General features: G+C 39.1%; 3 protein-coding genes and 1 long non-coding RNA gene across 7 annotated transcripts in view; 3 read left to right on the top strand and 1 right to left on the bottom strand.

Moving 5' to 3' along the window:
* Positions 1 to 816: 816 nt before the first annotated feature.
* oafa (OAF homolog a (Drosophila)) lies at positions 817 to 17,998 on the top strand. The gene is made up of 4 exons (XM_004075418.5): positions 817 to 1,486; positions 12,640 to 12,774; positions 15,022 to 15,202; positions 16,342 to 17,998. Exons 1-4 carry the CDS (start codon positions 1,256 to 1,258, stop codon positions 16,614 to 16,616), a joined length of 822 nt encoding a protein of 273 aa, XP_004075466.2. The 5' UTR covers positions 817 to 1,255; the 3' UTR covers positions 16,617 to 17,998.
* A 467-nt stretch (positions 17,999 to 18,465) lies between these two features.
* Positions 18,466 to 19,028, bottom strand: LOC144981748 (uncharacterized). Its single transcript, XR_013647265.1, has 3 exons — positions 18,889 to 19,028; positions 18,728 to 18,801; positions 18,466 to 18,597 (listed from the first exon to the last, which is right to left on the bottom strand). It is a non-coding gene; the product is annotated as an uncharacterized LOC144981748 (long non-coding RNA).
* Positions 18,521 to 23,150, top strand: tlcd5a (TLC domain containing 5a). 2 transcript variants are annotated; one of them, XM_023961912.2, is made up of 4 exons: positions 18,525 to 18,663; positions 19,534 to 19,632; positions 20,732 to 20,935; positions 21,255 to 23,150. In XM_023961912.2, exons 3-4 carry the CDS (start codon positions 20,740 to 20,742, stop codon positions 21,785 to 21,787), a joined length of 729 nt encoding a protein of 242 aa, XP_023817680.1. In that variant the 5' UTR covers positions 18,525 to 18,663; positions 19,534 to 19,632; positions 20,732 to 20,739; the 3' UTR covers positions 21,788 to 23,150. The 2 variants fall into 2 exon arrangements, with proteins under 2 accessions (XP_023817681.1, XP_023817680.1); XM_023961913.2 differs by lacking the exon at positions 19,534 to 19,632 and having other exon boundaries at positions 18,521 to 18,663.
* Positions 23,151 to 25,081: 1,931 nt separating this feature from the next.
* Positions 25,082 to 26,759, top strand: part of arhgef12a (Rho guanine nucleotide exchange factor (GEF) 12a) — a 47,233-nt gene continuing 45,555 nt past the window's right edge. For all 3 annotated transcript variants that reach the window (XM_023961379.2, XM_078930072.1, XM_023961378.2), the window contains exon 1: positions 25,082 to 26,436. In XM_023961379.2, the coding sequence (XP_023817147.1) occupies positions 26,405 to 26,436 (32 nt within the window). In that variant the 5' untranslated portion in view covers positions 25,082 to 26,404. The remainder of the gene's footprint in view (positions 26,437 to 26,759) is intronic.

Genomic DNA, 26,759 nt, shown 5'->3' with positions numbered 1-26,759 from the left:
AATCTGGGCGGACACAAATACAATATGTACATGTCACCAATTCGGGTTCCTGATTGGTCACAATAGTGCCGTGATTAAGCGTAATGTTGTTCAACCTATTGAACTTTCAGCGCACAATCATTGAACCACCGATTTGTATGTAAAGCCCGTGACCTGACTTAAAAACTTGCATAAGGATGCATGATCAGGGGTGTTCCCGACGTGGAAGCCCAAAGGTCTGGTCTACATGCACTTGCACAGCATTTTCATTGAAAGTGGACGCTTCAACATGAGTCGATGCAGCTGGTTTGAATGTTGCTTCAGCCTGATGCAGCGCGCCCGACACAGGACCTCTGATCGCAAGTGGACAATGACTTAATAAACTGGATGCCCCTGACGCACAAATGGTGTTCGGTGTGAATGCAGCTTAAGGCATGTAAAGCAATGCTTGATGGGGCAAAAGAAAGCAAATATTCAATTTGTTAAAGAAACCTTGATTTAGTCTAATTTAAAGCTCTTCAAGATTGGATTTCGCAAACATTAAAGACCATGTAGTAGTTGAGAACTTGTTCATTTATTAGAGTTTAGTCTGTATTTGACCTGAACTATAGATGCTGGTTTGCAGTCGTATTTTATTTATCTCTCCCCTACAAAAAATAAATAAATAAATAAATAAATAAACAAACAGATTTTACTAGAGCTATGTTTTACAAACACTCACAACACTTTTGTTTAAATTGTTTGGGGGTATTATTAGCCGACTTGTTGAGGATCACATGAGGCCTTTAGGGGGAAGGGCAGTTTCTGGAGGGTGGTATGGCTTTAAGAGTGAAGTACCAGCACACACTCACTCCGCTCACTCCCACACACGAAAAGTTTGGAGCAGAGGGATTTACCTACGATAGGACGTGTCGGTGCTGCGCGATTTTCACAAGGGAGACGAATATCAACACAAAGCATAATGAGAGGCAACGTGTGAGCAACAGATCTCCATCAACTCTCAATGAAAGTGCTGAAGAAGTGAAAGAAAGTATTTTTTTTTGTTTTTGTTTTTACTACCGAGTGGGGGAGTTGCTGGCTGACTGATCTCCATGACTTTGTGTTGCCGTTCTGGAAAGCTTTGGCGCACGCGCCAGCAGCGTTCGGAGCGGTGATCGAGCAACTACGGCTCCTCTTCCACCATGTGGGAAAAGACTTAAGCGCACCTTTCGGGGGGTGTGGAGGAGGATATGAGCACACGTCCTCGGATTTGGCCGCGATCCTTCACTCTGTCGGGATGTCGGCGAGCCGCTCCGCCGCGGCTTGCGCTCGGACGCTGGCCCGTCTCTGCGCCCTGGCGCTCATCGTCGCCGCGGGACTCTGCTCGGAGCTGAGGGTGCGGGTTCGACTCTCTGACGGCCATTTGACCGAGGAGGTCCTGGAGGCGGACAGCGAGAAAGACTTTATATCACTGGAGTTCAAACAAGGGGACGGGACACTCATCACCTTCATGGCGGACTTTAAACAGGTGAGAGAAACACTCTAATCTGAGATCTCCAGAAAGAGACAATATTTAAAATAAATAAATAAATAACATGATGGGTTCAAACTCAATTGATTTCCTTTACACGTCTGTAATGCGACCCATATTCCACCTTTAAAGATTTAACCCCCCTGCAGCGTTCTCTGAAGTTCAGCTTTGAACTTACTGGAAAAGTTCATTCATGTTTTTTTCCTGCCATTGGAAGGCAAGACAGCTATTGCTCCTTAGATGGGGACCCCCCCGGGACCATGGACCACCACATTTACCAAACTCTTTGGAACGCTTTTGACTTCTCAGTGATTTGTCAAAAAAGGGAGGGAGATGGTGGCAGTATCTTCACTGGCTAAGTTCAACCAATGGGTTTTTGTGATGGTTGTTCGTCCCACAGAAGCTGGTGGGCTGGCGAGATGTGAAGGGGGGGAGATTTAGCAGGATTAGGTGGGTATGTCTGACCTTTTTTGATCTGCACGTCTGGTTCACTAACCTAAACGGCTAATTTTGAGTTGAAAGAGGAGAGGCCGTTGCCCCCAATCAATGGTGACACGCCATCAGAGGGAGGGAAACGTACAGTGGGTTGAGAGCATTTTCATCTGTGCCTTTCGCTTGTTGCACATGTGCGGACGAATTCACACATCCATCTGCCCATGTGGTTCTGTTTATTGGAGTGAAGCCTGTAAAACGTCTTAGATCACTTTACTTTTCCGCCGCCCGATTTATTTGCTCCAGTTGTAGGTCAACCTTCATTCCCAGCTCTCTTGGTCTTCGTCCTTGGCTCTTCCTCCATGTGGTTCCCATTCAGCTGTTGTGCAGTATCTCCAAGATTTATGGAAAGTCAGATGAGCTTCAACTCCCAGCTGCTCTGAATATACAGCTGAGATGAATGTAATGCAGAAAGAAAAGTGTTGTAAGGAATGTCAATAAGTTATGACTCTGCCTCACTGCTGGTCTGTAACAGAGACACTAAGCAGGTTATGGTCTGCTTCTTTTGTATTGTGAAGTGCACTTTGTGTTTAAACCCCGGCCTTGTCACACCGTCCTCCTTTTGAACACATCGTAACAGTCAAGTAGAGGTTTTTTCCATGAGGCACACATGGCGAGATCGGCTGGACGTGAGAACGGGGTACAGTAAAACTTATCCAAGCAGTGCATCACTGCGGGGATCAACTGAACTGTAACTTCAGGAGGGCTGCGTTTGCTCCTTAGGCATGTGGACATATGGAAAAGATGATGTGGTTTAGCCAGCTCACAGCACCTCTGTGTCATGATGAATAAATCTCAACATGCAGATAACAGTGGTGGGGGAGTTGATTATGTGAGTTCACTTACCATGCAGAATGGATTTCCTTTGAATTGTGTTTATTTCATTAACTTAATATTTTTTTTCCCCAAAATGAAAATAATCCAACAAGAACCCTAAAGTATGTGAAAAAGGAAATATTTTTTCTTTGGTCTTGCTTATTGCACTTTTGCAACACGAGCACTTTTCTTTAGCAATTTCCCAGCTGGGGGTTTCTAACACATTTCCATAGTTTTGTACAGTAACAACTTCAGTTATGGTCTTACTGCGGTTCCCGTCCTTGCACAACCATAATCCATCTGCTCTGCATAAACCACATTTTGCCTCCTAATCTGAGGGAAATGTCTCGCATATTTGAAAGACTGTTTTTGGGCAGAAACTTTTATCATAGGAGCTATTCTTGTATTCTTCCTCTTTTTTTCTTGTCCATTTTTTTGTCGTCTCTTGATTCACAGCAATTTGAATTAGAACATTCTCAGAAATGCAATTTTTAAGCGTAATTTTCTTAATATGTGTCTAACACCAGCAGAAAAATCCTACAAGAATGTGTTAAAAACACCATTTTCATCAGAGTGGGTCTTTAAAGAAAGTTGCATCTGTCTGAATAAATTATGAAAATTAGCCTATATCCACAGCTTAGTGTCTTGTTGTTAAAATATTTAAAAAAGCATGTTTAATGTTGCTCTTTCATTTTGATTTGCCTCAGGCAAAACAGTCTGTAAACCTTTCAGTTTGGTGAAGTTATATAAGACTTACCGATGCTTTAAAAAGTACAGTTAAGAAGCCCAGCAGTGCATATCTTAACTCTGGTTCACAGGAATAATTCCAAATCTAACTTTATGACAGACTCACACTAAAGGGCTCAGAAAGTATTGGTTCTTTGTTGAAAAGGAGTGAATCTACATCACTGCATACATGCTGGGAGTGACCCCTTGTTGTGCAGGTGGGTCAAAGGATCCACAGATGACTGGAGGCCACTTTACAGCATCTCTGATTATCATGTTAAATGCTTTTTGGTGTGATAAACAATGGCACTGTGGTGGGAGTGTGTCTGCCTTTTAATACTTCTTTAACTTTAACCCGAAGACGCGGATTGGGTTTCAGCCTCGGGCGGCGATGCCCTCGGGTCAACTTTCTGTAGTGCGCTCTCCCAAAGCATGCAGGCTCTCAAAGAACACACCCAACAGTAGAGTCCTGCAGTGAATGAGTGGGAAGTTGTTCACACGCTGATATGTCAGGCTTGTATTTGTAGGTGGAAATTCAGCTTGGTTGGTCTTTCCTTCCTTTGTGCTCACTTAGAGTCAAAGAATGATCCGCTGTGCCAGATCTGGATTTGGTCTGTTTGTCTTTCAAGTAACTATTTGATTTAGTCAGATTATTAGAATGTGTTCTTTTTAAAATTGTAAAACAACACCAGCAAAACAAGAATTGCATGTTATAATTCACCATTGCTTGAGTTGTGGATCATTTGTCACTCTGTCACCTTTGTCTTTGCTTTGGCTGCCATACCTTAACTTTTTGTTTCATAACTTGTACAAACGTGTTTAAGTCTTCTTTGCTTGTAAAAAGTCACCTGTTACAGGAAGTACTTTTGATTCCGATGTGCAGTATCTCGTGGGAAAGTTTCTTACAGTGCTCATACAGAAGTTGACGGTGAGTCATCAGTCAGTCACTCAGGCCTCTTTCACACATGAATTACCTTTTGGTAATTTTGTCGACAGGTTTTTGTCACTGGTTAAAAAAAGATCCCATGGTTCCACATTTTTATTAATAAATGAATTAACTTTCCTTTTCCACATAGCAGCCTGACAAATGGTTTATACTAGTTCCATTTGGGCCAGCAGATGGATTTCAAAGTGCTGGGGTGTTATGCTGTGAGATAAGCCACTAATGTAGAAAAAAATAAGCTATTCAATAGGGCTGGACGATATAAGGAAAACTTGCGAATTGCGATATTAGTGATCAATATTGCGATGATGATATTACTCGGGATAAATGAACAAATAGCAAAAAAACTAAATACATCATTTCCATTTCACTGCAACAGTTTAATTGAAATAAGAGTCAACATAAATTATAATCCAAATGACCCTTGTCTACATAGGAGGCAAGCATGTAACATAAAATGGCTCCATCTGATTGGTCAATGATGTAAAGGAGTCCATCTGATCCCGGTCAAATGCATAAATCATTTATTTGATTCATTAAATACTTCAAGCTGCCATAAGATTGTTTAAGGACATTTAAGATAAGCATTTATTGCAGTTTTTTCAGACTTTTGCGATATGCATATTGCACAGCTTGATATTGCGATAACGATAAATTTGCAATCTATTGTGCAGGCCTACTACTCAACAACTTTTGCTGCATGCCTTTTCTTTATTTCACCTTTACTTCTCCGTAGTGTTACACTATTACTTTTTTTTCTCGCCATGGGTATTTATGACTTAAACTTCATACCCATTCTTTGCCATCTTGAATGATTTGTCAACCCCTATATTTCTGTTTATCTCATAATACTGACTAGGTGTGTTAAACAAAAAGAGAAACTGAAAGTGTGGAACTGCAAGACCACTTTTACTTCACCCGAAAAATTAATTTATATATATATATTATTCAAAGTTGTAGTAAGAAAGACATGGTATTTTACATTATGTGATGCATGGCACGCCATATAGATCATGTCAAAACGCAGTATTTTGAGATAACTATGTTGTAGTTCTAAATGCAAATGTCAGTTGTGTCACACCGTTGAAATCCTGTGAACAATGGTAATCAACATTTCTGAATTCTATCGACAAACTTTGTTGCAAGTTGTTATTGTTAGATGGGTATTTAAGGCTGGATCCATAAATGGATCTGTTTACATTAGGACACCTGACAATGCCTCAAAATTTAATGAAAAACACTGTTAAAAATTAAACTGCTGAAGGTTTTTTTTTTTCTTCTCACAGTTGGAAAACAAGAACCTTAATCAAGTTTTAGTGTTTCTCGTTGATTTTAAAGTTTGTATTGGTAGTCCCCAGTTTTCTGGTTCTTTCGTCCTGACCAGCAAACTTTTTATTTTTTTACTAGGCACTAGATTTCTTGTCCTTGAAATAGCAGGTTTTCAGTTAGGGTCTTCCACAGAGTGCAATGTTACATTGGAAAATACTAAACAGCAAGAACATACACTACTTAGCAAATCTTTCCCTTTTCTTCAATCTGATGAGGTTAGACTTGATATTTTTTGTATATTCTCTTTTTGTTCTGCATGAATCATTTTGAGGAGAGCTCATATTACAGCAAAGACTTGAGAAACTGGAATATCTTATTTTATCTAAATAACAGCCCTAAACTGTCCTTTAAGGTTTGCCACTTAATTGCAGCTGTGAAGGCGGATTCACACCCAAGCTTATTGCTGTACTTAACACTTTCTCTGCATTCAACATCATTCACACTGTTATTTAGGCACACAAGTGTTCATTTACAAGAAAACAGAGGGCCTTGTTTCAATTAAATCATGGTGTGCTTATTTATTCCATACTACTGTTCAGTACAGCTTTTGCACTTACCAATTGACGTGAACCATTTGAGGATGTGAATGCTGGCTTGGACCAAATGGCAGCCTGCCTTCCACTGCCCACCAGTGAAGATCCAGTGCTCTGACCTTAAAGTAATGGACTCTTTCAAGAGCTCTGTTGTTCATTTGGACAGGAACGTCTAATAGACAGCAAACCTGGATGTACAGAAATGGTGAGAGCAGCATTCAGCTCCTCAGGACGCTGAGGTCCTTTGGTATAAGTAGGGTCATCCTCGAGACTGTTGAATCTGTGAGGGCTTCTATACGTTTTCGTGTAGGCAGCTGTTGTGTAGATGGCTGTTGTTTGCAGACAGTGACAAAAACAGACTCAAGAAACTGGTGTAGACAGCCTGATCTGCCCTGGGATGCCCCCTGGACTCCGTTGAGGAGGTTGCTAATGGAAGGTTGTTAGCAGAGCTAACTTCCTTTAGGAACCCCCACCCCCCCCCCCCCCACCCCCCCAGCCACCCACCCACTGCAATAGACTGTTGAGACCCTAAGAACTCCTTCAGTAAAAGACTCATTCACCCCCTGTGCAGAAAGGAACTCTAACTGCAGGTCATTGATTACTCTTCTCACCCATAAAACTCACAGGAAGAAGTGCATGGAATATATTTTTACACTACAAAAACCAGGTTTTATTTCATGTGCAACAACATATGAAAGAGATAAAGCAAAATAAAAGGCTCAATGGGACTCAAGCCACCTCTGTTGGTGATGTCTTATCTAACAGCCTCATTTCCTTCCATTTTAGTACTCACTGTTTACCTTTCTCCCTTCAATTTCCTGAATGCAGTCTTATAATTGTTCAGTTATTTGCTTAATTGTATCCAGATTGTCTGTGAAGGATTCATAGCTTGTTCATTGTTAACCCCTTCAATGTTCTACTGTTTTTAAAGAATTCAACTACAAGTTTGAGACTTTTATCTTGTTCCATGTCTTTGCTTCTGCGTTAATGTTGATGGCCCTTTGCAACGGCAAAAGTCGCCTTTCATTCTTGTCTGAAAAATAGCCGAGAGGAACGCCTTCCTTTCCATGGCCTCCAGTGTTTTGATTGTCCATTCACTGTCTCTGTTTACTAATTGGTTTGCTCTTTGGGCAGCCAGGTGTGACCAGCCCTAAATGTGACTCCACATTCCTTCCTTTGGAGCATCTGTAATTAGCTTCAACTCAAGCATTTCGTAGCTTCCCAGCTTTTCTCTGGCTCCTTTTGTCTGCGTGCCACTCTGACTCTCCCTCTTCTAAACTGATCTTTAATCCCTGCCCCACACCTGTGGCTTTTATTTTTTTACTGACTTTCCTGTTACTCCAAGGCAAATCCCCCCCACATTGTCACAAAACGCTTTCAATTAGAAGTCACCTTGACAACCTAAAAGTAAATATATTTACTTAGATGTGTTGTTAAGCTCTTGTAAGAAAAGTCTGTATGGGTCTAATTTTATGCATTCAGGATGGAACAGGTAAAGAACAGAAAAATTACTTTCTTTTTTTTTCAGGTTGTATTTTTTTGGAGTGCAAATGTGCAAAATACGGACTCATCAGTCTGGCTGATCAGTCATCCTGCATTGATGGCCAACTAACTCAACAGACAGGGTCTTAAAGGGGCTTTCAAAACAGGAAGGGCTTTGTGCACAGTCAACAACTGTGTGTTTAGTTGGTCATTTGTGTGTTTTTAAAATGTCATTGTTCTTTTTAACAAGTGGATAGCAAAATGAATCCCAGAGAGAGGGAGAGCTGCACTCTATTTCACTGTTAATAAAACTGGTATACAGGTTACAGTGCTTGAGACTGCTTACTGTAAATGGCACCACTTGACTCTGTCAATGGGCTTTTGTGCCTTCGCTTAAGTTATGTGGACCACCAAAGAAACCAACCCCCATTGCTTTTCAGTTTTAACAGGTATCATGTCCCACCAGTTAGGTTGTGAAATTCATACTTCTGTTTGGCTGTTTGCCAGTTGTAGTTTGTGGGTGTAGAACAGCAATGTCATGGAGTCTGTACTTGCATGTTTTATTTATAGCTATGCTGACATTTATGCAGCTCTTGTTGAGCGGAAAAAAAGTCAAGGCTGTGCTTTGATTGTGAATTGCCTGTGCTTTTTATGAGAGCCAAGAGCTGCTCTTTTAATTCCTAATGTGGATACCTGGTGATTTTCTCTAAAGTTGGTCTGAGACCCTTTCATTTTAGTTGGTCAGTGGAAAAACCTTAATGAAGGGGTTGTCTTATGATCCCAATGTTGCCTTACCTCTTCAATTAGTAGCTATAAATGGGTAGACTGTACTGTTCATTTCTGAACTGTAGCTGGCTCACCACACTTTGTTTTACCTCAAATTTGTTGATGTAAAACAAGCTGATTGGGATGTAATTATGTTTTTTATATTCAAAAGAGCAAGAACCGCATAACATGCGTCTTTCGCTGATAGATGATCTTTATAATGTGTGTGCAATAAGTCTAAGTATTTGTTTTCTTGTATCTCCCAATTTACATTTTTTGACTCACTATCAGGTCATCTGGAACATTTTAAATGTCTTGAACCTGTCTATTGTTCACTCCTTGTGTTTGTACATCATTACAGGGTATACAAACAGGTCAGACTTGTGGTCATTTCACACTGGCACAATATCTTGCTACCCAAACACCAATTTGTCCATCAGCATGCAGCATGCATAGAAACAGTAAATAATGGGTACAAAATACATATACATTGTAATGATTCCTGCTATTATGGCGGTTTAGTGGGTGGGTGGGGTGCTTTATAATTTTTTGTCATTGTTCTTACTGGCTTATTATCTTCTTTATTAGAAGAAAGCATCATGAGTGTTGGCTGAGTCTCATAATGTCTTCCTTATTGCTAGGTTCAGGTCAGTCAATAAAATCTAGGTTGCTGAACTAAATTTTTACTCTTGTCCATCACGCTTGGGTATCCCTGCTTTAAGTACTTTTTTATTCCTTCCTAATGCACCACAGATGGAAAAAAAACTGTTTATTACTAAGCAGACATAGTACAAAGTTTACTGTGTACTATAAATTAAATTGGCACCAGTTGGTATTTCCCCCTTTTGTTCTTCATTAGCAGCTCATAGTAGAAGCTAAAGTAAAGAATATGTACTGCAGCTTGTTGACATGCTTTAGCTTAAATTTGTGATTGGTTTTCTTTGTTCTGCCATCAAAGGAGAAGGCCATTAATGGTGTCACTTGGCATTTGTCATATGTAGTGGATTGAGGAGCAGAATTCAATTCAATCCAATTTTATTTGTAAAGCTCAAAATCACAACAACAGTCGTCTCGATGGGCTACGAAGTGAAACATGAACTCAAAAGGATCATGAATACAAAGAGTTCAATAGGAAAATACTAAAATGAACTGACAAACTGACTAAGCTATACTGGCATCCCTGCCCTTAGACCCCCCTTCGCAGAAGTCGCTAAAGTGGTAAAATGAACAAGGTGGATTGAGAAGTTGGATGTGTGAGTGTGCAGTAATTGTACTTTAAATTAAGGAGGAAAATGCCTTTTATAATGTGTGATAAAGAATAGATTTGGATTGTTTTTTTCTGGCTATTTTTTTGCATTTCAGTACGTCAGCCTTTTCTTTTTTTTTTCTTCTGACAAGCAAAACTGTTGATTACACGCTCTATAGTGTCAAACGTGGTAAAATCACAACCAAAATTGTGGGGTGTTTTTTTTTTGTCCAGTGTTGTGCCTTTGGTCACTCCATAGTGCAACTGCAGAATACAATGTGTCAGAGCACATGAAAAATGTTTTTTTTACTTTCTTTTGAACATGCTATAAAATCCCTAGTCCCAGAAGAGATTATTTTGATAAACTAATTTGAAACTAATTTCAAAAAGACTTGTGTTCTGTTCTTCTAGAGCCAATAAAAAAACATCACTCTTTAACAGCTGAGCAAAAAGTGTTTAGAAAGGCCATGCTTTGATTCACACAAAACAAAGACACAGAATAGATCGTGACCAACTTGTACTTGTATGGATAGATCCATACAAGTACAAGTACAATAGATCCATTTTAAAATGGAAACACTCAAAATATCAGACTGGTCTGGACCGGACCGTACCACTTAGTTTTTAAAGACCCTGAAAACTGTGTTTTTGCTGTTTTTAACAAGACCCATGTGGCAGTTTTGTTTTGACGATGGAGGATATATTAGGAAAATCCTGCTCAAAATGGCATTTCTGAGTATTTCTTTATTGAAATGTGACTCATAAGTGGGCCAAAAAATGCTATTTGAAAAAAAAAACTTATTTGTGACATTGAAAATATGCTGGTCAGGCCGTAAACTACCTGAGCTCTCTTGGGGAAGAGTGATGGGGGGGTAGGGTACCGCCAACAACTTGGAGGGAAATTTCTAATGAACTCCTGCCGCTCTGTAGAAACTATGTCTTACGAAACAATACATATTTTTAAATTATTGTCCAAGAACGGCATAATCATTATGAAATGTCCACTGGAAACACTTTTAAAATGTTATCATCACAAAATGATACATTATATAATAATCATACTTGTATAAGCTTAAAAGTAAGAGTATATGTTGACTGTACATAAAAATGCACTGTAAAACTAGTGGATTTTATAGATCAAAACATTACAGTTGATAATGTATGATTTGTGCTTGGTGATAAAACTAATTAAACCATGTCATTTTTTTTTCATTCTAGTTGTAAAGTATAATTACATGGTGACTGTTTTCTTTGCAGAGAACTGAAACTGCAAACGGCTTAAATAGGTAGCATGTTCCTTCCCTCCGTCACTTTGGTTTCATGGAATAATCAGATTGTCAGTTGATAGGGTTGTGCTTGTTTTTAGTTTTATTTGAGGTTGATTGTAAGAAAGTAACATCTTGACCTATGGTTAGATTTCGACACTCAAGGCTGTAACTGTTTATGCTATTGCTGTACTCTTGACCTCGGTAGACACAAGACAATCATTAAACAGGACATGACCTCAAAGAAGAGGATCTCGCTCTCAAATAAAAAATAATGATTAAAAAAAACGACCAAACTACCTGTCTTCAATGCAATTAGCACGAAGTCTGTGGAGTCTCATGTCAGCATTATGGGGGGTCTTGTAGCATCTTCACGTTCCATGGTATTTGCCTGGTGTATCAACAATCCCTTTTCCTTATATCCTGTTCTGTTTTGCTGGTGATGCATTCCTCCTCTTCCTCTGCTAGTTTTGACATTCTCTTTAATCTTGTCAGCTTTTGTCTTATTATTATCCTCGCAAGGGAAAAAGCCTATGTAATTTTGTCTGTCTGGATTTCGGTCCTTTGAATCCAGTGTTCCCTGAAACCTTGGGCATTTTACAGAGATATAATCAATATTTGCTCTGTAATTTTCTTTCCAAAGGTCAAACAGTACTGCATGGTTGTCTTGTGTAATCCCCCCCCCCCCCCCCCCCCCGCACTTTTTATTGTATGCTTGCAAGAAAGGTAAAAATGTGGAAACACTGGGTGCACATCTTTTATGAGTCTACACTTCCTTTAATGCTTATTTAGGTTATTTTTGGGTTGCTAATTCATCTCAATTTCTACAGCGAAGGGGTTGACGGCCTTTAAACTCTAATTTCTGGGAAACTAGTTTGCTTCAGATGGGTGTGTGAAAAGTGGAGGAGGGGTGTTTGAGAATGTGCGTGTTTGTTTTGAAGCTAAAACTAAAGATGGGGGTAGATGTCCAGTGAAAAAGACAGGTCTGAGGTTCCACTCTTCTCATTGTTAGCTTCCCATCATGCTTTGCTTTCCCTTTGACAGAATTTTTATGTCCTTGGGTTTGGTGCCAGATCTGTCACATCATTGCCAACAGTAACACTCTATGATGTTCCAATTTGAAGAATGCCACATGAAATAACATTTTAGCATGTGACGTTTAAATTCTGATAAGATTGTAAGGAAACAGCCCTGAGGCTTTCCACTCAACAAAGCAAATAACCATAGCCACACAGGCGCAATGTTGCACAGTCAATAGATACTAGGAAGTATCAACCGACTGTTGATGAGTCTTTATGGGCACAATAAATGTAAACCTCTCGGTTCTTTTAGCAAACAGTCGTTTGAATGTCTTTGAACTCTATTGGAAGCATCTGGAAAAAGCACTGACTGCATCAAGTACAGCCATGGAAAGAATACTTGTTCTGATCCGAATGAGCTGCACATTTAAACAGACACTCCAAGCCTTGCCTCACACATCGTTCTAATGTCCTCCAGGAACCATCTGTTTATCTGTTCAACCACTTATCTTTCCTTCCCCGTCTCTTTTGCAGGATGTGAAAATATTTAGAGCGCTGATCCTGGGTGAACTGGAAAGAGGGCAGAACCAATACCAAGCCCTGTGCTTCATCTCTCGCCTCAACCGCAATGAGATCATCCCCAGTGAGTCCATGGCTCGTCTCAGACAGGTATAATGCTTAAAAAACTTTTGTGTGTATTTTTTGGGTGCAAGTCAGAAATGTCATACATTTTTATCAAGTTATGCAAGGACACTAATGCAAAGGGGGGGGGGGGGTATACTCCTAGGGATTCATTTAAAACACTTGAACCATAAAATGTTGCATTCCTTAGTATTGCATAGTGAGATAGAAAAAGTGGATCTTGTTTAGGAGAGCTGAAAAGAAACAACATGACAAACATCTTAGATAAGAGTTCCAGCCTACTTTTAGTCCCCTTAAAATGATAGTAAATCCCAAAGGAGTCTTTCTGTATCCTGAACGGTTGATGCGGCTGACTGACATTTAGGTCATCTGCTTGTTGTTGCTGGTGATAAATACAATGAGTAAGAAATACTGATAAGAAATGGAAAGCAAATGATACTGTCACTTTGAAGGTGTTCTGCTGATCTCAACTGGCAAAGTGGTTTGGTGATTGAAGGAAAACTTTGAGGTCCTTCAACTAAGAAAGATCTGCCAATTAGAGGCAGACTGACCGTTCCTGAAACTGAAGTCACCAAAGAAGTTAAAAAGTTCCACAGTGGAAGGGTTCTTCTGAGTATTGATTATGTGAAGGCTGTGTGGATGGTCTCTGAAGGTGTCTTTTAAGGGACGTTCTAGGAGTATGGTATTTTTGATTTGCTAAAGGCCACCAAGTGTACGAGATGAATGTATTGTTTTGCGTTGCACATTGCCAACAGTAAGACATACTCACCTCCAGTGGATGTTAAGACTCCACTTGAGCTGCCAGTCTGTCATTGATTCTGTTCAAAACGTTTCTAAACAAGACGCAGATGGATTCCAGTTCAAGGACAACAGTCTGGGGACGGTCTGGTTTGTGTGACAAATGCAAAAGGGCTATGTGGTGAAGTGGCTTCTGGTCTGACTCCAGCTACTTCCAATTTACACATGACTCAAAACAGAAGTTTTGGGGTTGCCTCTTCGTCTGTGGCCATAAATTTTAGTTGTAAAATACTGGAATGCTTTTTATAGGTCGGGAGTTACGCACTCCTCCCCCAAGTAGAGGGGTATTTTGTGGTTTTTGGGCCTACTCCCAGCACACCGTTCAATCTGTGCAGGATTCCGTTTTGTCCCAAGGTATGGCTTATTTGGCTGATGTGATTGCTTTGGTGCCATTTTTGTTCAGAGAGAACTTAGCCTGTTTAAGCATAAATAGTCCACAGTATGGTTGAAGTGTGAGCACAAGGAATAGTTTGACGTCATTTGTCTGTTCTTATGGTCTTATAAACTTAGATGAAAATAAGAAACCATTTGGACTGTGACAAATGATTTCCAAGCAAAGATAAGGGTGTCCGTCTGTAGCCAAAGTTGAGTCTTTGCTGGAAATTTGGCCCATGCTAACCCGAAACTGCTTAATTAAACTCACAAAACTGAATACACTCAAAAACCAGTAGTGGAATGGATGTACTTGCTGCTAATTTAATATGATGGACCCTCGTTGCATTGTCTGGAGGCCCTACATTATAATGAAGGAACTTGAGGTTGACTGATAGATCTGAGCATTGTCCACTTAACTTACTCTCAAATTGATCCACGAGCTTTTGAAAATAAAATAGTTATACAGTTGGCTAGAGTTGGGTTTCTACAGGATTCTTTGGAAAGACCATGATGAGCTTGGATCTTGTAGCAGAGCACCTGCTCCTCCACATTGAGAGAAGCCAGCTGATGAAGTTCAGACATCTGGTTAGACTGTCTCATGGATGCCTTCCTGGTGATGTTTTAGGTACTGGCATGTCCAGCGGGAGAAGGCCCTGGGCCAGACAGAAGACAAGCTGGAGAAATGTTATCTCTTGACTGGTCTGGGAATGTCTTAGACTTTGAATGTGAAGAATTGAAAACAGGAGTATAAAAATTCAACAAGCAGAAATGTTATTTATTTGAAATAAAAACAATTATTACAGATTAATTGTAGTTTGACGTTTAAGCAGTAACCAGTGGTAAAGTGCTTCTGGCCCAAGTTATCAGAAGCTACTCATTACTGGCATTTGGGCAAAGTTCTTTGGTGCCAAAAAGGGAATACTTAGATCCACTTAAGCCTTTTAATGTATCCAACCAAAATGGCAGACTTTTAAAAATAATTATTTTTTTGTTTTGCATCCAAATTGGTACTTGCATGAAGATGTCTCATTATTTGAGCAGTTTTTTTTTTCCTTCTTTTGCATCATTCATTCTGAAACGAGCTCATTCACGATTTCTTAGAAAAATCCTCAGGCGATCCGCTTGGCAGAGGAGCGTAGGGGCCTGGAGCAGCTGACGGTGAGCGTTGCTGTTAATCTTAGTAGAGCCTGGCAGCTCAGTCCTCACATCCACAACATGTGCAGTGAAGCTCAGGAGGCCATTTACACCAGGGAGGCCGATGTAAAATATTGGCTGGACAAAGGTAATTATCTCTCAGCTTATCACCCATGTTATACCCATGTTGTCTTTTGTTCTCCTGTTTTACATTGTTTTCTAGATGGGTTTTTTTTTTTCAGTTTACTGCATGGTCTGCTTCCATCACTTCTTGGTTCTATCACCATACTTCTCTCCCTATGGGGCGCACCAGATTAGAAGAAGCACCGCCAATGAATTGTTTATTTTCAAACTTATGTCAGATGTGGGGTGCACCATCTTAAGCGAGACAAAAGAATCAAAGATCAGTCCATCAGTTAGACTTGTGTTCACAGTAATTGTAAGTCTTGTTTTGTAATAGGCTACATGTTAGCGACGTTGGCATATTCACAATACCTCTAACTCCCAATCTTGTTTGCAACACTTAAAAAAACAGTGGTACAGCTAAGACAAACATTACTGTGACTACGCCTACTTGCAACCATGTTAGTAATGTGTAAAAAAAAAACACACACAGTCCAACACCGCAACACTTTGTTTGCGATACTTAAGAAAAGATACTAAAATTTTGACAGAGTGCTGTGTATCTCTCAAAATATCATTAACCAGAATGAATCTATATATAAGGCACTCAACATTATAGGGCATACTGTAGTTTTGCTTTTGTTTTTTAAATGGTTTTTAATTGCGCCTCATAGCATGGAAAATATTGTACTTTGAGTTATTCCTCATTTTAACAGTTTAAGGCATCTGAGCAATTTTCCCACCTTTCATCTGTTTTTTCCCCCCCCGTAAATTCTCCCCCAAAAAAATCAGTTTCTTTGATGATGTTTTTAACGACCCATATTTGATTTTGAATAATCAGTCCTAATAAATCCAATCGTCCACACTGAAGGGGATCCGTATGGTGGCGTTTTTACCCACTGACAGCTCTGTTATGAGGGAAACAATGTCGACGGTCACGGTTTAGTAAGCGCCATCATCTGCTGCGGGAATCTCCATAGCTCCTCTTTAACATAACAAAGCTGCTATTTATTATGCCCCTCCAGAGTTCAATGCAGAGTTTAATTGAGTGAAAAAGGAAAAAGGCGAGAGAATCACACATCTGTTAGGCGGGGATGCTCTTTTAGGTGCCACAAGCTGTGATCCTAATGCGTCTTATGTGTTTTGTTTTTTTTTTGTTTTTAGGAGTGGACGGGTCTGTATTTGAAGTCCTGCCCCAAGCAACAGAACTGCCGAGCTTGCAGGCCTGTCATTCCACTAAAGACTTGTGGCAGCCGTGCGTCTGCACATACAGCCTGCGTCTGGAGTGGTACCCGTGTCTGCTGAAGTACTGCCGCACCCGGGACGCCACAGGCAAAGGCTCCACCTACAAGTGTGGCATAAAGAGCTGCAGCAAAGGCTACTATTTCACCTACTATGTTCCCCAAAAACAGCTCTGTCTATGGAATGAGGAGACTTAGCGTTGTCTGTGGCATAACTGGCGAAAAAGTTTTTTCTTTCTCCCCCATTCGTCAAGAGTGTGTGCTTCAGCTCACACCCTAAATGCAGTAACGCTGGTGTGACGATAAGGGAAGCGGTCTCAAGCAGGGATTGTTGGGATTTAAAACTGTTCTACATGTTCCACATGAGACCAAAATGTTTAAGGAAAAGCCTTTAAACTCTAAGCTGTTCTAGGTGGAAGATGCCTCATTAATGCTCGATTGACTGTGACTTTGCCAAAAGAAAAAAAAACTGTCACTTTTGTGCCTTTTTTTGTGGAGAAAATATTGGAGCAAATGACAACAGAAATGACCTCTCAAACAAGTATGCACGAAGCTGGACACGAATGATCTGATAAGGCTGAGCACCAGCATAGGAGCAGCAGTCCGGCATTCACTGTCCACAGAAGTTGGACAAATCCAGCAGTTTGCCCTTGCGAAGGAAAACGGATTTAACTCTTCTGCAAAGCTCGATAAGAAACTGTGCAAACTAGAATCAAGCTTTTTTTTGTTTGTTTTTTTCAAAAATAAATAAGCTGGCAGACTAAGACAGTGCCTTGCAAAGTTTTATTTATTTTGACAGCAAAATGAATATATTTTTAATCTTCATGTCATTGTAAACCTGTTGTTTTCCTTTTTTTATGTTCATACTGATTAAGATCATAGGGCTGTTTTTTCTAAACCACAGATCCTCAATCGCAAAAAATAATTCAAATCCGTTCAAGTATTTTTCCCCCTTTTTTTTGTTTTGTTTTCATCCATATGTGATTTTGATGTGTTACTTATGTGGACTTAATTGTCATTAAACAGTAAATTGACTATTAACATAAGGACTGATTTTCATAAACCCATTTTTGTTCATAAGGGAGTCATAATTATTATAAGTCTAACATTTTAAGTCTGTGTAAAAAGTGCCAAATAGACCAAAAGGTGAAATTCATTTTTTTCTTCTTTTCATATTTGAACTTGGGATATTGTGCAGCTAATTTAGTGTTTATTGTCGCCATCTTCTGGTGGATGAGTGTAAAAGATTCATGTTTTCTTTTTTAAACAGGTTGCCTTTTTTGTTCATTCTCCATGTGAATATCTAAATAGTCTATAATTTATTCATTGAGGACTCCTGTTAGGGATATGTATGGAGCACTTGTGGGACCAAGTTAAGTGTAAGTGATGAGTTGAAGCAGGATTTTTGAATGATCTCTTTAATTTTGGCCTTTTACTGTGAGCTATTCCTTTTGTCCCTTTTGTTTTTGAGTTTAACTAAAGAACCAAATGAGTGAAACATTTCTGCTTGTAGCCTTTGATCAAGTGCCTTACCTTTTCCAATGATTTTTTTGTCACGTAATAAAAAAATATAAAAAGTGTTCAACTTTGTTTTTGTTTGTGTATACATTTACACATGTAAAAAGTGAGGGGGGGGGGTAGGTAATGTAGAATTTGTTTTACAAAGGTAAGTTCAATCAAGTTTTTTTCCACTACACTAATTATTTGATATTAAGACATTAAGCAAACGCCGAGATGTTTTTGGTTTTTATTATTTTCGAACTATTTACTTGATGCTTGATTTTGTGTCTGTGCTTGAGAAATGCACGTGTGCGTGTAGATCAATGAATAAGAGCTTAATAAATTGACAACTTCACCATTTATTAGCGCTATGGGAGATGAATAAAAACTTGTGTTATTTTCTTTTACCACACGATGTCGCTGGTGTGCAGAAAACAAAACAGCTTGCGTAGCTTCAGGAGACAATACAATGTGTGTTTAATGTTAAATATTTAGGCCGTTTTAATATCAAAACGGTGTGGTTTTTGTCATTATAGCATACTGGAAACTGAAACAAATTTAAATTTAAGTGCTGGAAGGCAGAACACGGTACAACGACCCAAATCCGAAGAGATGCCGCAGGACAGGAGGAGGCAGGTAGCGGCTAGTGTTCTCTCACAGTGTCCGCTGGAAAAGCTACCTGTAGAGGACAAACCCACTCAGCTCAGCATGTAAGCGGAGAGACGGCCACATGTTTGCCACCAAGGTAATGCCGTTGTGGTATTTGTTATGGCGCTATACTTCCAAATCTTTTACGCGTTAGCTTGAACCTGGCTAGCTTGCTGGTTATCCGTCGTCACGTCGTCAGTGACCGCGTCCTTCTTCATCTGTCCCCCGACGGCCGCTGTAATATCAGAGCAGACCGGTTTTCTATTTCATCAAATGAAAATTTGTTTTTAAAATGCTACTTTTTGTCTATGGACAAACTTACAGATATTCTCCTTTACAAACAGCAAATAGAAATTTGGAAACCTTGATGTAAACAGACCAGGACATCAAAAGTTAACACAGAACTTTCGTGAGAGTCATTTGGTCCAGATTCTTACTAACAAACGCTCTCCGAATAGGAATATAGACTTGATGTTTTTGTTCCCATTCAATTATAAAATGTAGCTTTTAAAAATTAGTAATAATTGAATTTGAACACGGTTATATTTTCCCTATAAAACTAAATTAACGTCTTTTACTTTTGACAGCAGCCCAAACAAGTTCCTTTCAAAATAAAATCCTCTAGCACCAAATTAAAAGTTAAATTAAAAAATCCACTAAAGCAAAGTCAGACATGACTTAGGTGCACCTTCATCGTTGATCTAGCTTCACTTTCAAATATAAACATGATGACATTGATTCAGAATCCAATGTTATATTTCATAAAATCTATACATGTAAATGGAATCATTTACTTTGCCTCTTCACAGCGACTAGACACTGTTGTGCAGCAGCATTAATAGAATAATAAACCACCATGACAATAGATGAAAGTTTTTCCCATTATTTTCTTATTTGGTGAGTTCAAAAGCTAAAACTATGACAAAAATGAACTAACTAGAAGAAATTGTTTATTTCAATTTGCTAGTATTTTTCCTGAAATCTGACGACCCACAGTGGAGGGTTAAAAGGGCTGCACGATGATCCGGAGCAGCCTTGTTGCAGAGCCAAAAGAGAGCCGGTGAAGGTAGCAGTTTTCATTTTTTTTAAAAAGGGAAGAAATACATTTCCCGGGTGCAACCTGCTTACACATTCTTTACAAATGTGGCACCAATCAAAAATGGAAATACAAAGATGTTTTCCAAAACTAAAAGGTTTCTTGCTATCAAAGAACAAAACTGAAGCAAAAGCATTTAACTAAGCACAACTGTGCTTACTTCAGGTTTGCACCGGTTGGTCTCCAAGATTTTTTTTTTTTTCTTGTTTGCATGTTAAAAAAAAAGAAATCTTGGTAACTGTTTTGTTTTTATATGAATTTCAAGCTTTAATCCTCCATGGCTATGTATTCCAACATGTGTTAAGATAGATCTAATATACTGGAAATGTCTTTTGTTTTATAACTACCGCTAAGTAAATATGTCATATGAGTACATTCTGACTTAAGCTAACTTGTTTTATCAATGGACATCAGAAGAACTCAAGTTTTCATAATTGTGTTTGATGCGTTAAAAAAAGAACATTAACCAAACTCTGGTTTTTAAGATAAAAATTTTGTGCGTGCACACCTGCAAGTGTACATTTTTGCCTCGTTCCATGTTACGTAACAGCAAAGAAATAAATCTTTATATTTGTTGTCTCAAAAGGAATTTGTCGCCTAACAACAGCCAAATATTCCGTTCTCCTCATGGGAAGCTGTCGAGACGGAGCGTCTGCTCACCTCTAAACCAATTTTGAAACAAGCCTCAAGTCTCTGAGCGCGCATGTCTTTCCTGCGCCTCAAGGGTGGGTCTGTCTGTCGGCCTGGTCTCACCTCCTTGCACAAACGTCACAGCAGAAGAAGAGACATCCCCTCACCCCCTTTAGACCCTCAGCCAGCTGACTGTGCTACTGTTATAGTTCAAGCAAAGGCTAATTGTGTTTCACTTAACAAAGGCTGCACAGTCCAAGTCCTTGGACGGCATTTCTGTCTTTTTCTACTGTAAGCGATATAACGGAGCAATGCACGCCTCTTTGCAGCTTCCTTCACCCTGTCATGGGATTCGGTTCAGTCGCTGCTGATAAGTTGGTTTAGCTGCTGGTTTTTTTGGGAGCTTCTTGCAGCGTCTGCCCTTGTGTGTCATCCTCAGACGAGTAGATGGCCCTCCTCATCGTTTATGCGCTTTTCGCCCTGTCCTGCTGGGTGGCGTTCTACTTTCTCTTGTGCAACGTCAACGGGCACCGCAGCTGCGAGTGGAACTGCCGCCTCGTCACCTTGGTGCACGGCATCCTGGCGGTCTGCATCACTGCGTACATAGGGTACGTGGACGGCCCCTGGCCCTTCACTTATCCAGGTAGGAGGGATGTGTGTGTGTGTGTGTGTGCGATGAAGTTCCTGCAATAAAGCTTGTCTTCATTTTGTGAATTTGTTGTTGTTTTTTGCATCTGTGGATGAATTTTAACAGGTATATTGGAAATGTTTTGTATTTCTAAGGATTCAATTTGATAAACTATGAATCACTATGTTGTAAAGAATCAAAAATAAAAACATTGATTGTTTTATGTTTTTATCTTTTCATTTGAACAGCTAAAACATGTTTTACTTCACAAATTGCACGACTTTGTTGATTTTTTAAAAACTAAACCCTGTTTATGTCTGTTTGCCAACACCAGGCACCAAGAACACCCCTCTACAGATAAGTGCTTTGGTGCTGAGCCTGGGCTACTTTATTTTCGACATGGCCTGGTGCGTGTACTTCCGCACAGAGGGGCCCGTTATGCTAGCCCACCACACCATGAGCATCCTGGGAATCCTGTTGACTCTGTGGCTGGGGGAGTCGGGCATCGAGTCCTGCGCCGTCCTCTTTGGCAGCGAAATCACCAACCCCCTCCTGCAGGCACGCTGGTTCCTTAAACAGACGGGCCGATACGGGACTCGGCTGGGGGACGTGGTGGACGTCCTGTTCGTGCTGCTGTTCGTGACGATGCGGATCTTCGTGGGAGGCACAATGCTGTACTGTGAGCTGGTCTCCCCAAGGCCCAGATTCTTTATCAAGTGCGGAGGAGTGGCCATGTACGCTCTGTCCTGGGTCTTCATGGTGGACATTGTTCGATTTGCCAGACGGAAGAGCAAGGCCTGGCACAGACAGAAGGAATGTCTTAAGGAGTCCTTAACAGCCAATGGACATGAAGGAAAGAGGGACTGATTCCTGAGTCAATCCACAGTGGGTCACATCCACTGGCTTTGGATGCTCAGTCATAAGAAAAATCCAACTTTCTGTATGTTATCTTCTTCTATTCTTGCTTTTTTTTTTTTTAAATAAAAATGTTAAGTCGTCAAAATTCTAATAACTGCCGTTTGAACATAATATCAGTTATAATTTTGCATCAGTGTTTGATAGTTTCTTAAAAAGCTCTGCTAAAATGATAAAATCCCATCCTGCAAAAACAAAGGCAGATATCTGCTTGATATCATCGAAAAACCAAAGCACTTTTAAAAAATAAAAAGAAAGATCAAGAAAAAAAGCATGTTCTTTTTTTATTTTTTTTTAGCTGCACTGAACTGTGGTGTAGACATATGCAGTGCTGTTCCAGAGGGAAGTTCAATGTTAGGAAACAAGTTTAGCCTCAGAAAAAAAGAAAAAGGGATGGGAGGTTCCTTTAGAATTCTTTTATTGCCTTATGAGAAGCTTTTTTTTAAAGCTTCCTCAGGGATATGTAGAAATATCAGAAAGATAACATAAACTAGAGGAAAGAATAGGTGCTAAATGTAGGTACTTTATTTAAAATGATTTTTAATGCTGTAAAATGACTATGTTTCATAGCTTGTCTAAAAAAAGGTGTAGTTTGCTTTACTTCTCTTAACCCATAAGACTAATTTTTCCTTAAAAATAAAATTAAGTGGAATAGACCTCTGACCATCACATTTCTGCTGTTTTTCTGTTACACTGATGTCCCCATAGGCTCTTATGAGTTATGCATACATCAAGCATTCATGTTTTCTATGACACTATAGTTTTGTGTTAGTTTTGAATGTTTTAAACAGTTTTCTAACATCAGACTTGATGTGGGTTTTAAATCACCACTTGGACTCTAGGAACCATTTAATACACCATCCAGATGTGCACTGACATCACTTCATTTAAAACTATTTTAATAAATTGTGTGTGTTTTTGTTTTTTTTCTTATGTCAATTGTTCTGAGATGAAATGAAGTCCAGATATATAAAGAGATTTTGGATCTTTATTTAAATGTTTCTTTGATTTATTTTCTCTTGCAATCCATATTACCTTAGAAATAGTAAAAAAAAAAAAAAAAATAGCGTTGTTACTCTTGCATTAATGCCTATGCTTAATTTCGTTCCCAAAACATCTCACTTTTATTTTCCCATCATTATTCTTGTCATTTTTATGAGTATGTTTCTTTTTTGTTTGAGATTTGGGTTGCAATTTATTTTAACTCCTTAATATCTAAGTAATGGTGTACCTAATGTGTTATTTTTACCTGTCTGCGACTGCTAAGGAATCTTTATGTGCATTAAATACTAAACATGTTTCTTTTGATTCACTTTATTTTAATTGTCTCTGATGTTGCTTTGTATTTTTCATTTTAAAGTAAACTTAACTTTTTGTTAGAAAAAGTTATCCTTTTTAATCCATTTTAAAAAGAACAAAAAGTAGGATTTGAGTGTTTTAAACTTTAAAATGTCAACTAAAGCCTGAAAAGTTCTGAGCCTGCAGTTACATTAACTGACCACATGATGGCGATATACTATTTTACACTGTGAAGTACTGCAGGAAGTATGGAAGATCTGATCATATTTGTAGTCTGATCCATATAAGGAACAACTGTTTCATCTCATAAATTCAGAATTGTGTCAGAGCTTTTCTTTCTTTTTTTTTTTTTTTTACTTTAAACTTCTTTTTTTCATTTCTCAGTAAAATTAAAAAATGCTAAGTGTTTTTCAAATTGATGTTGTTGGCTTCAATTTACTGCTGAATGAAAACTATTCTTAACAATTTGCTTTAACCGTCTAAAACATATAAAAGCTAAATAACATGTACTTTATATATAGACCAGTGTTTTCTTTTTTTTTTAAAAAGGGTGGAAAATAAAACTTAGGTCAGAAAAATCCATGTGCTCATCAATAAGATTCACTGAAAGGTACAACTAATTGGTGTTTATTGATGGAACTGGACAGTTTGTACTTATACAATGGTGGGCAAGGGATGGGATAAGTTGGGGGTACAGTTAATCCACAAACCACAACCTTATGTTCTGTGGGATATTTTTATTTTATTGTACTTAGCGTGTTTGCTGAATAGGCAGTGAACTGGCTGTTTTCTCCTGATTATCCATTATTCGTCGTCTTTGGGGAACAAAGGAAACATCAGCATATTACACTGTTCATGTTTATTTACTGGATTGAAAACTGAAATGATGTACAGTTTTTTCCCCTCTTTTGCTTATATAGGGGAATGTTTTTGACACAAAAAATAAAAGTAGATTGTTTATTTCTTTACATCAGAAAGTAGGGGAAAAAATCCACAAAGAGTTTGGACTAAGCAATTGCATATCAATAATTTAGAGATTTGCCAAAATATACACAGCATTAAAAAGAAACATCTTTCTTTAAGTAGGAATTTGCAACTATTGCTTGAAACGTTTTGATTTATGGGTGAATACTTGCATTAGGGGAAAAAAGTGAAATCTTGAAGTTATTGTTAGTAACTTATCTGTCAATAAATCAGTGAATTTGGCTAAGGTATCCTCCATTAACCCAATAGAGCTTAACTGGCTCTGCAATTGAATTTTCATAGAATGGACAATAATAAAACTATAAAAATGAGAGGAGGGAAAATACAGAACAAAAAGCACATGTGTTTAACACACAGCAACCCCCCCCCCTCCCCCCCCCAAAAAAAAGGGGGGGGGTGCAGGATTCTGAACCCTGAGGCTTTTTGGCAATGAAAAAAAAGATTTCCTTTTGAGAGGAACTTGTGTGTCCTGCTGCCAAAAAATATATTTATACAAATTGTTACATATAGACAAATATAAGACTTAAAACATTAATTATTGTAAATATTTAAAAGTTACGTGTTATAACTTAATGATTTAAAGTCCAAAAAACATAAATAAAGTTTATTTCTAAAAAAAAATAGTGAGAAAGTGAGAAATTTGTCTTTTAAGGTTAAAGGTTGCAGACATCCGGGTTAGTGGTACATTATTAAGATTCAAAAAACGAAATGACAAGGACAAGTGTGTTCAAGTGCAACATATTAATTGTTCTTTGGTGTGTTTCAACGTTTTAGCTGTGATAATGTTTTAATTGCAAATTGATAAAAAAAAAAAAAAAAAAACTAAAACAAAAGCAAACAACAGTGTTGGTTAGAGCATATGAAGAAGATGTGGTGGTTTTTCTTTCTTTATTGTTTTTTCCCCTTTTCAACAGTGTGCTAAAAGTAAAAAAAGAAAAGAAAAGAAAGACAAAAAAGCTCTTCTCTCCCGGCGGAAGTGAAGTGGTCGGTGGAAGCGCTACTGGACTCCAACTGCTAGCGGGCTAGGGCGTAGCTAGCAGCTGAAAGTAGGATTTTTGGTCCATTTCCAAGTTATGCTCCGGTGCGAACAGCACCCTTCGTCGGGGAAAAGGGACCATTTGGGGGTTCGCCTACAGTTTTAAGCCCCTCCGCGGCTTCTTGTTTCTGTCGTTGTTTACAGAGGAGAGGCTGTGTTACTTTCGGTCCCGTTAGCTCTTCTCATAAGCTAGTCTGTTTCCATCCACGGAATTCTGCCGAGAAACGACGGAAATCTGGAAACATGGAGTCAAGCGGCGCCGCGTTGAGCTAATCGACTCCCTTGGATTTTTTTAAACTTAGAAACACAGAGACATATCGACAGATCGAAGAAAAAACGGTGTTGCACATATTTTTTTTTAAATATATATTTTTAAATTGTTAGCCACCTCATTGTTATGAACGGGAGTTTGCTTACTTTGCACTCACGCAGCAAAGTTTTTTTTCCCTTCTTCGTGCTGAAAGCGCTCGTCTGTTTTGTTAGCCGACTAAAACCAAAAGCTTACCAGCTTTGAGTACGATTTTTCTTTTCTTTTCTTTTTTTTTTTGAAGCCGAAGTGATTTTGATATTCGAACTCCCTTCTTGTTTTGGAGTCTCGCGCGTGCAGCGTTAGCCGCAGTTGTTTTGCTAAACTGCATGACGGTCCGTTTCAACTACTTTATCGACCGACTCTCATGGTCACGGGAGAGTCGCCCTTGAACGCCGCATACGAGCAGGTAACAACAAATGGGGCAGCAGGAATTTCCAGCATCTTGAAATATTTTTTTTTAGACACTTTGGCCAGTCAGCCGAGCAGGGGTGGTCGCAGACGGACGACACATTGCGGGGCCAAGTTGTCTGCTTCACCGGATTGTTTACACACTTCCTACTGGCGGAAACTGGGATGTGAATGCACCGGATTCATCCGAGTGGTTCCTACATGCATGGCAAGTTCTTCCAGCTGGAGCTGCTTATTTATTGTTGCTGGCGATACACTGTCGACTGGATATTCTACGATTGCACAGCTAATGCAACCAAGGCCCCAGCCATAGTAGTCGGAGGTCTCCCTGCTGCTGTTGACGGATCAACATCGCCGCTGTTTTGAATTTCCCTAAATCTTTGGATGTGCCTTGCAACAAGCCCGCACTGTCTTTCGAAGTCCTCGCCTACTTCACACGATTGCCAGAGAAGGACGCCCCAGGAACTCATCACGCCCTGGAAGATGTTAATGGGATATAATAAACTACTGCAACTCTAGAACCGGAAGCCCAATGAGTGACACACAGTCCAACTTCACTAACAGGTACAGTACACTCGAACCTTTTGGTGATCAGCTGATTGGTGATGTGTACAAATCTAGATACACCGTTTCCACAAGAAGTCAAATTGAAGGGATCTTTACAGGCAACATCAGTTCACCAGAGCTAATGAATCATTTTAGAAGCAAGTTCTTTTACTTTTTCTTTAGGCAAAACAAACAAAAAAAAAAAAAAAAGATTTGTTAGCTTTTAGTGTAGAAGTTCATATTTTTTATTAAAAAAAGTTCCACATTTTTTTCAGAATAAGTACCTTGTGAAGTTAAAGCTGCCTGTCATAACCAAACCAAATTTATTTTAGACATAATAA

Source organism: Oryzias latipes, chromosome 13 (assembly GCF_053564925.1).
Source record: "Oryzias latipes strain Hd-rR chromosome 13, Olatipes_Hd-rR_3.1".
NCBI lineage: Eukaryota > Metazoa > Chordata > Actinopteri > Beloniformes > Adrianichthyidae > Oryzias > Oryzias latipes.
This window is presented reverse-complemented; position numbering and strand designations above follow the sequence as displayed.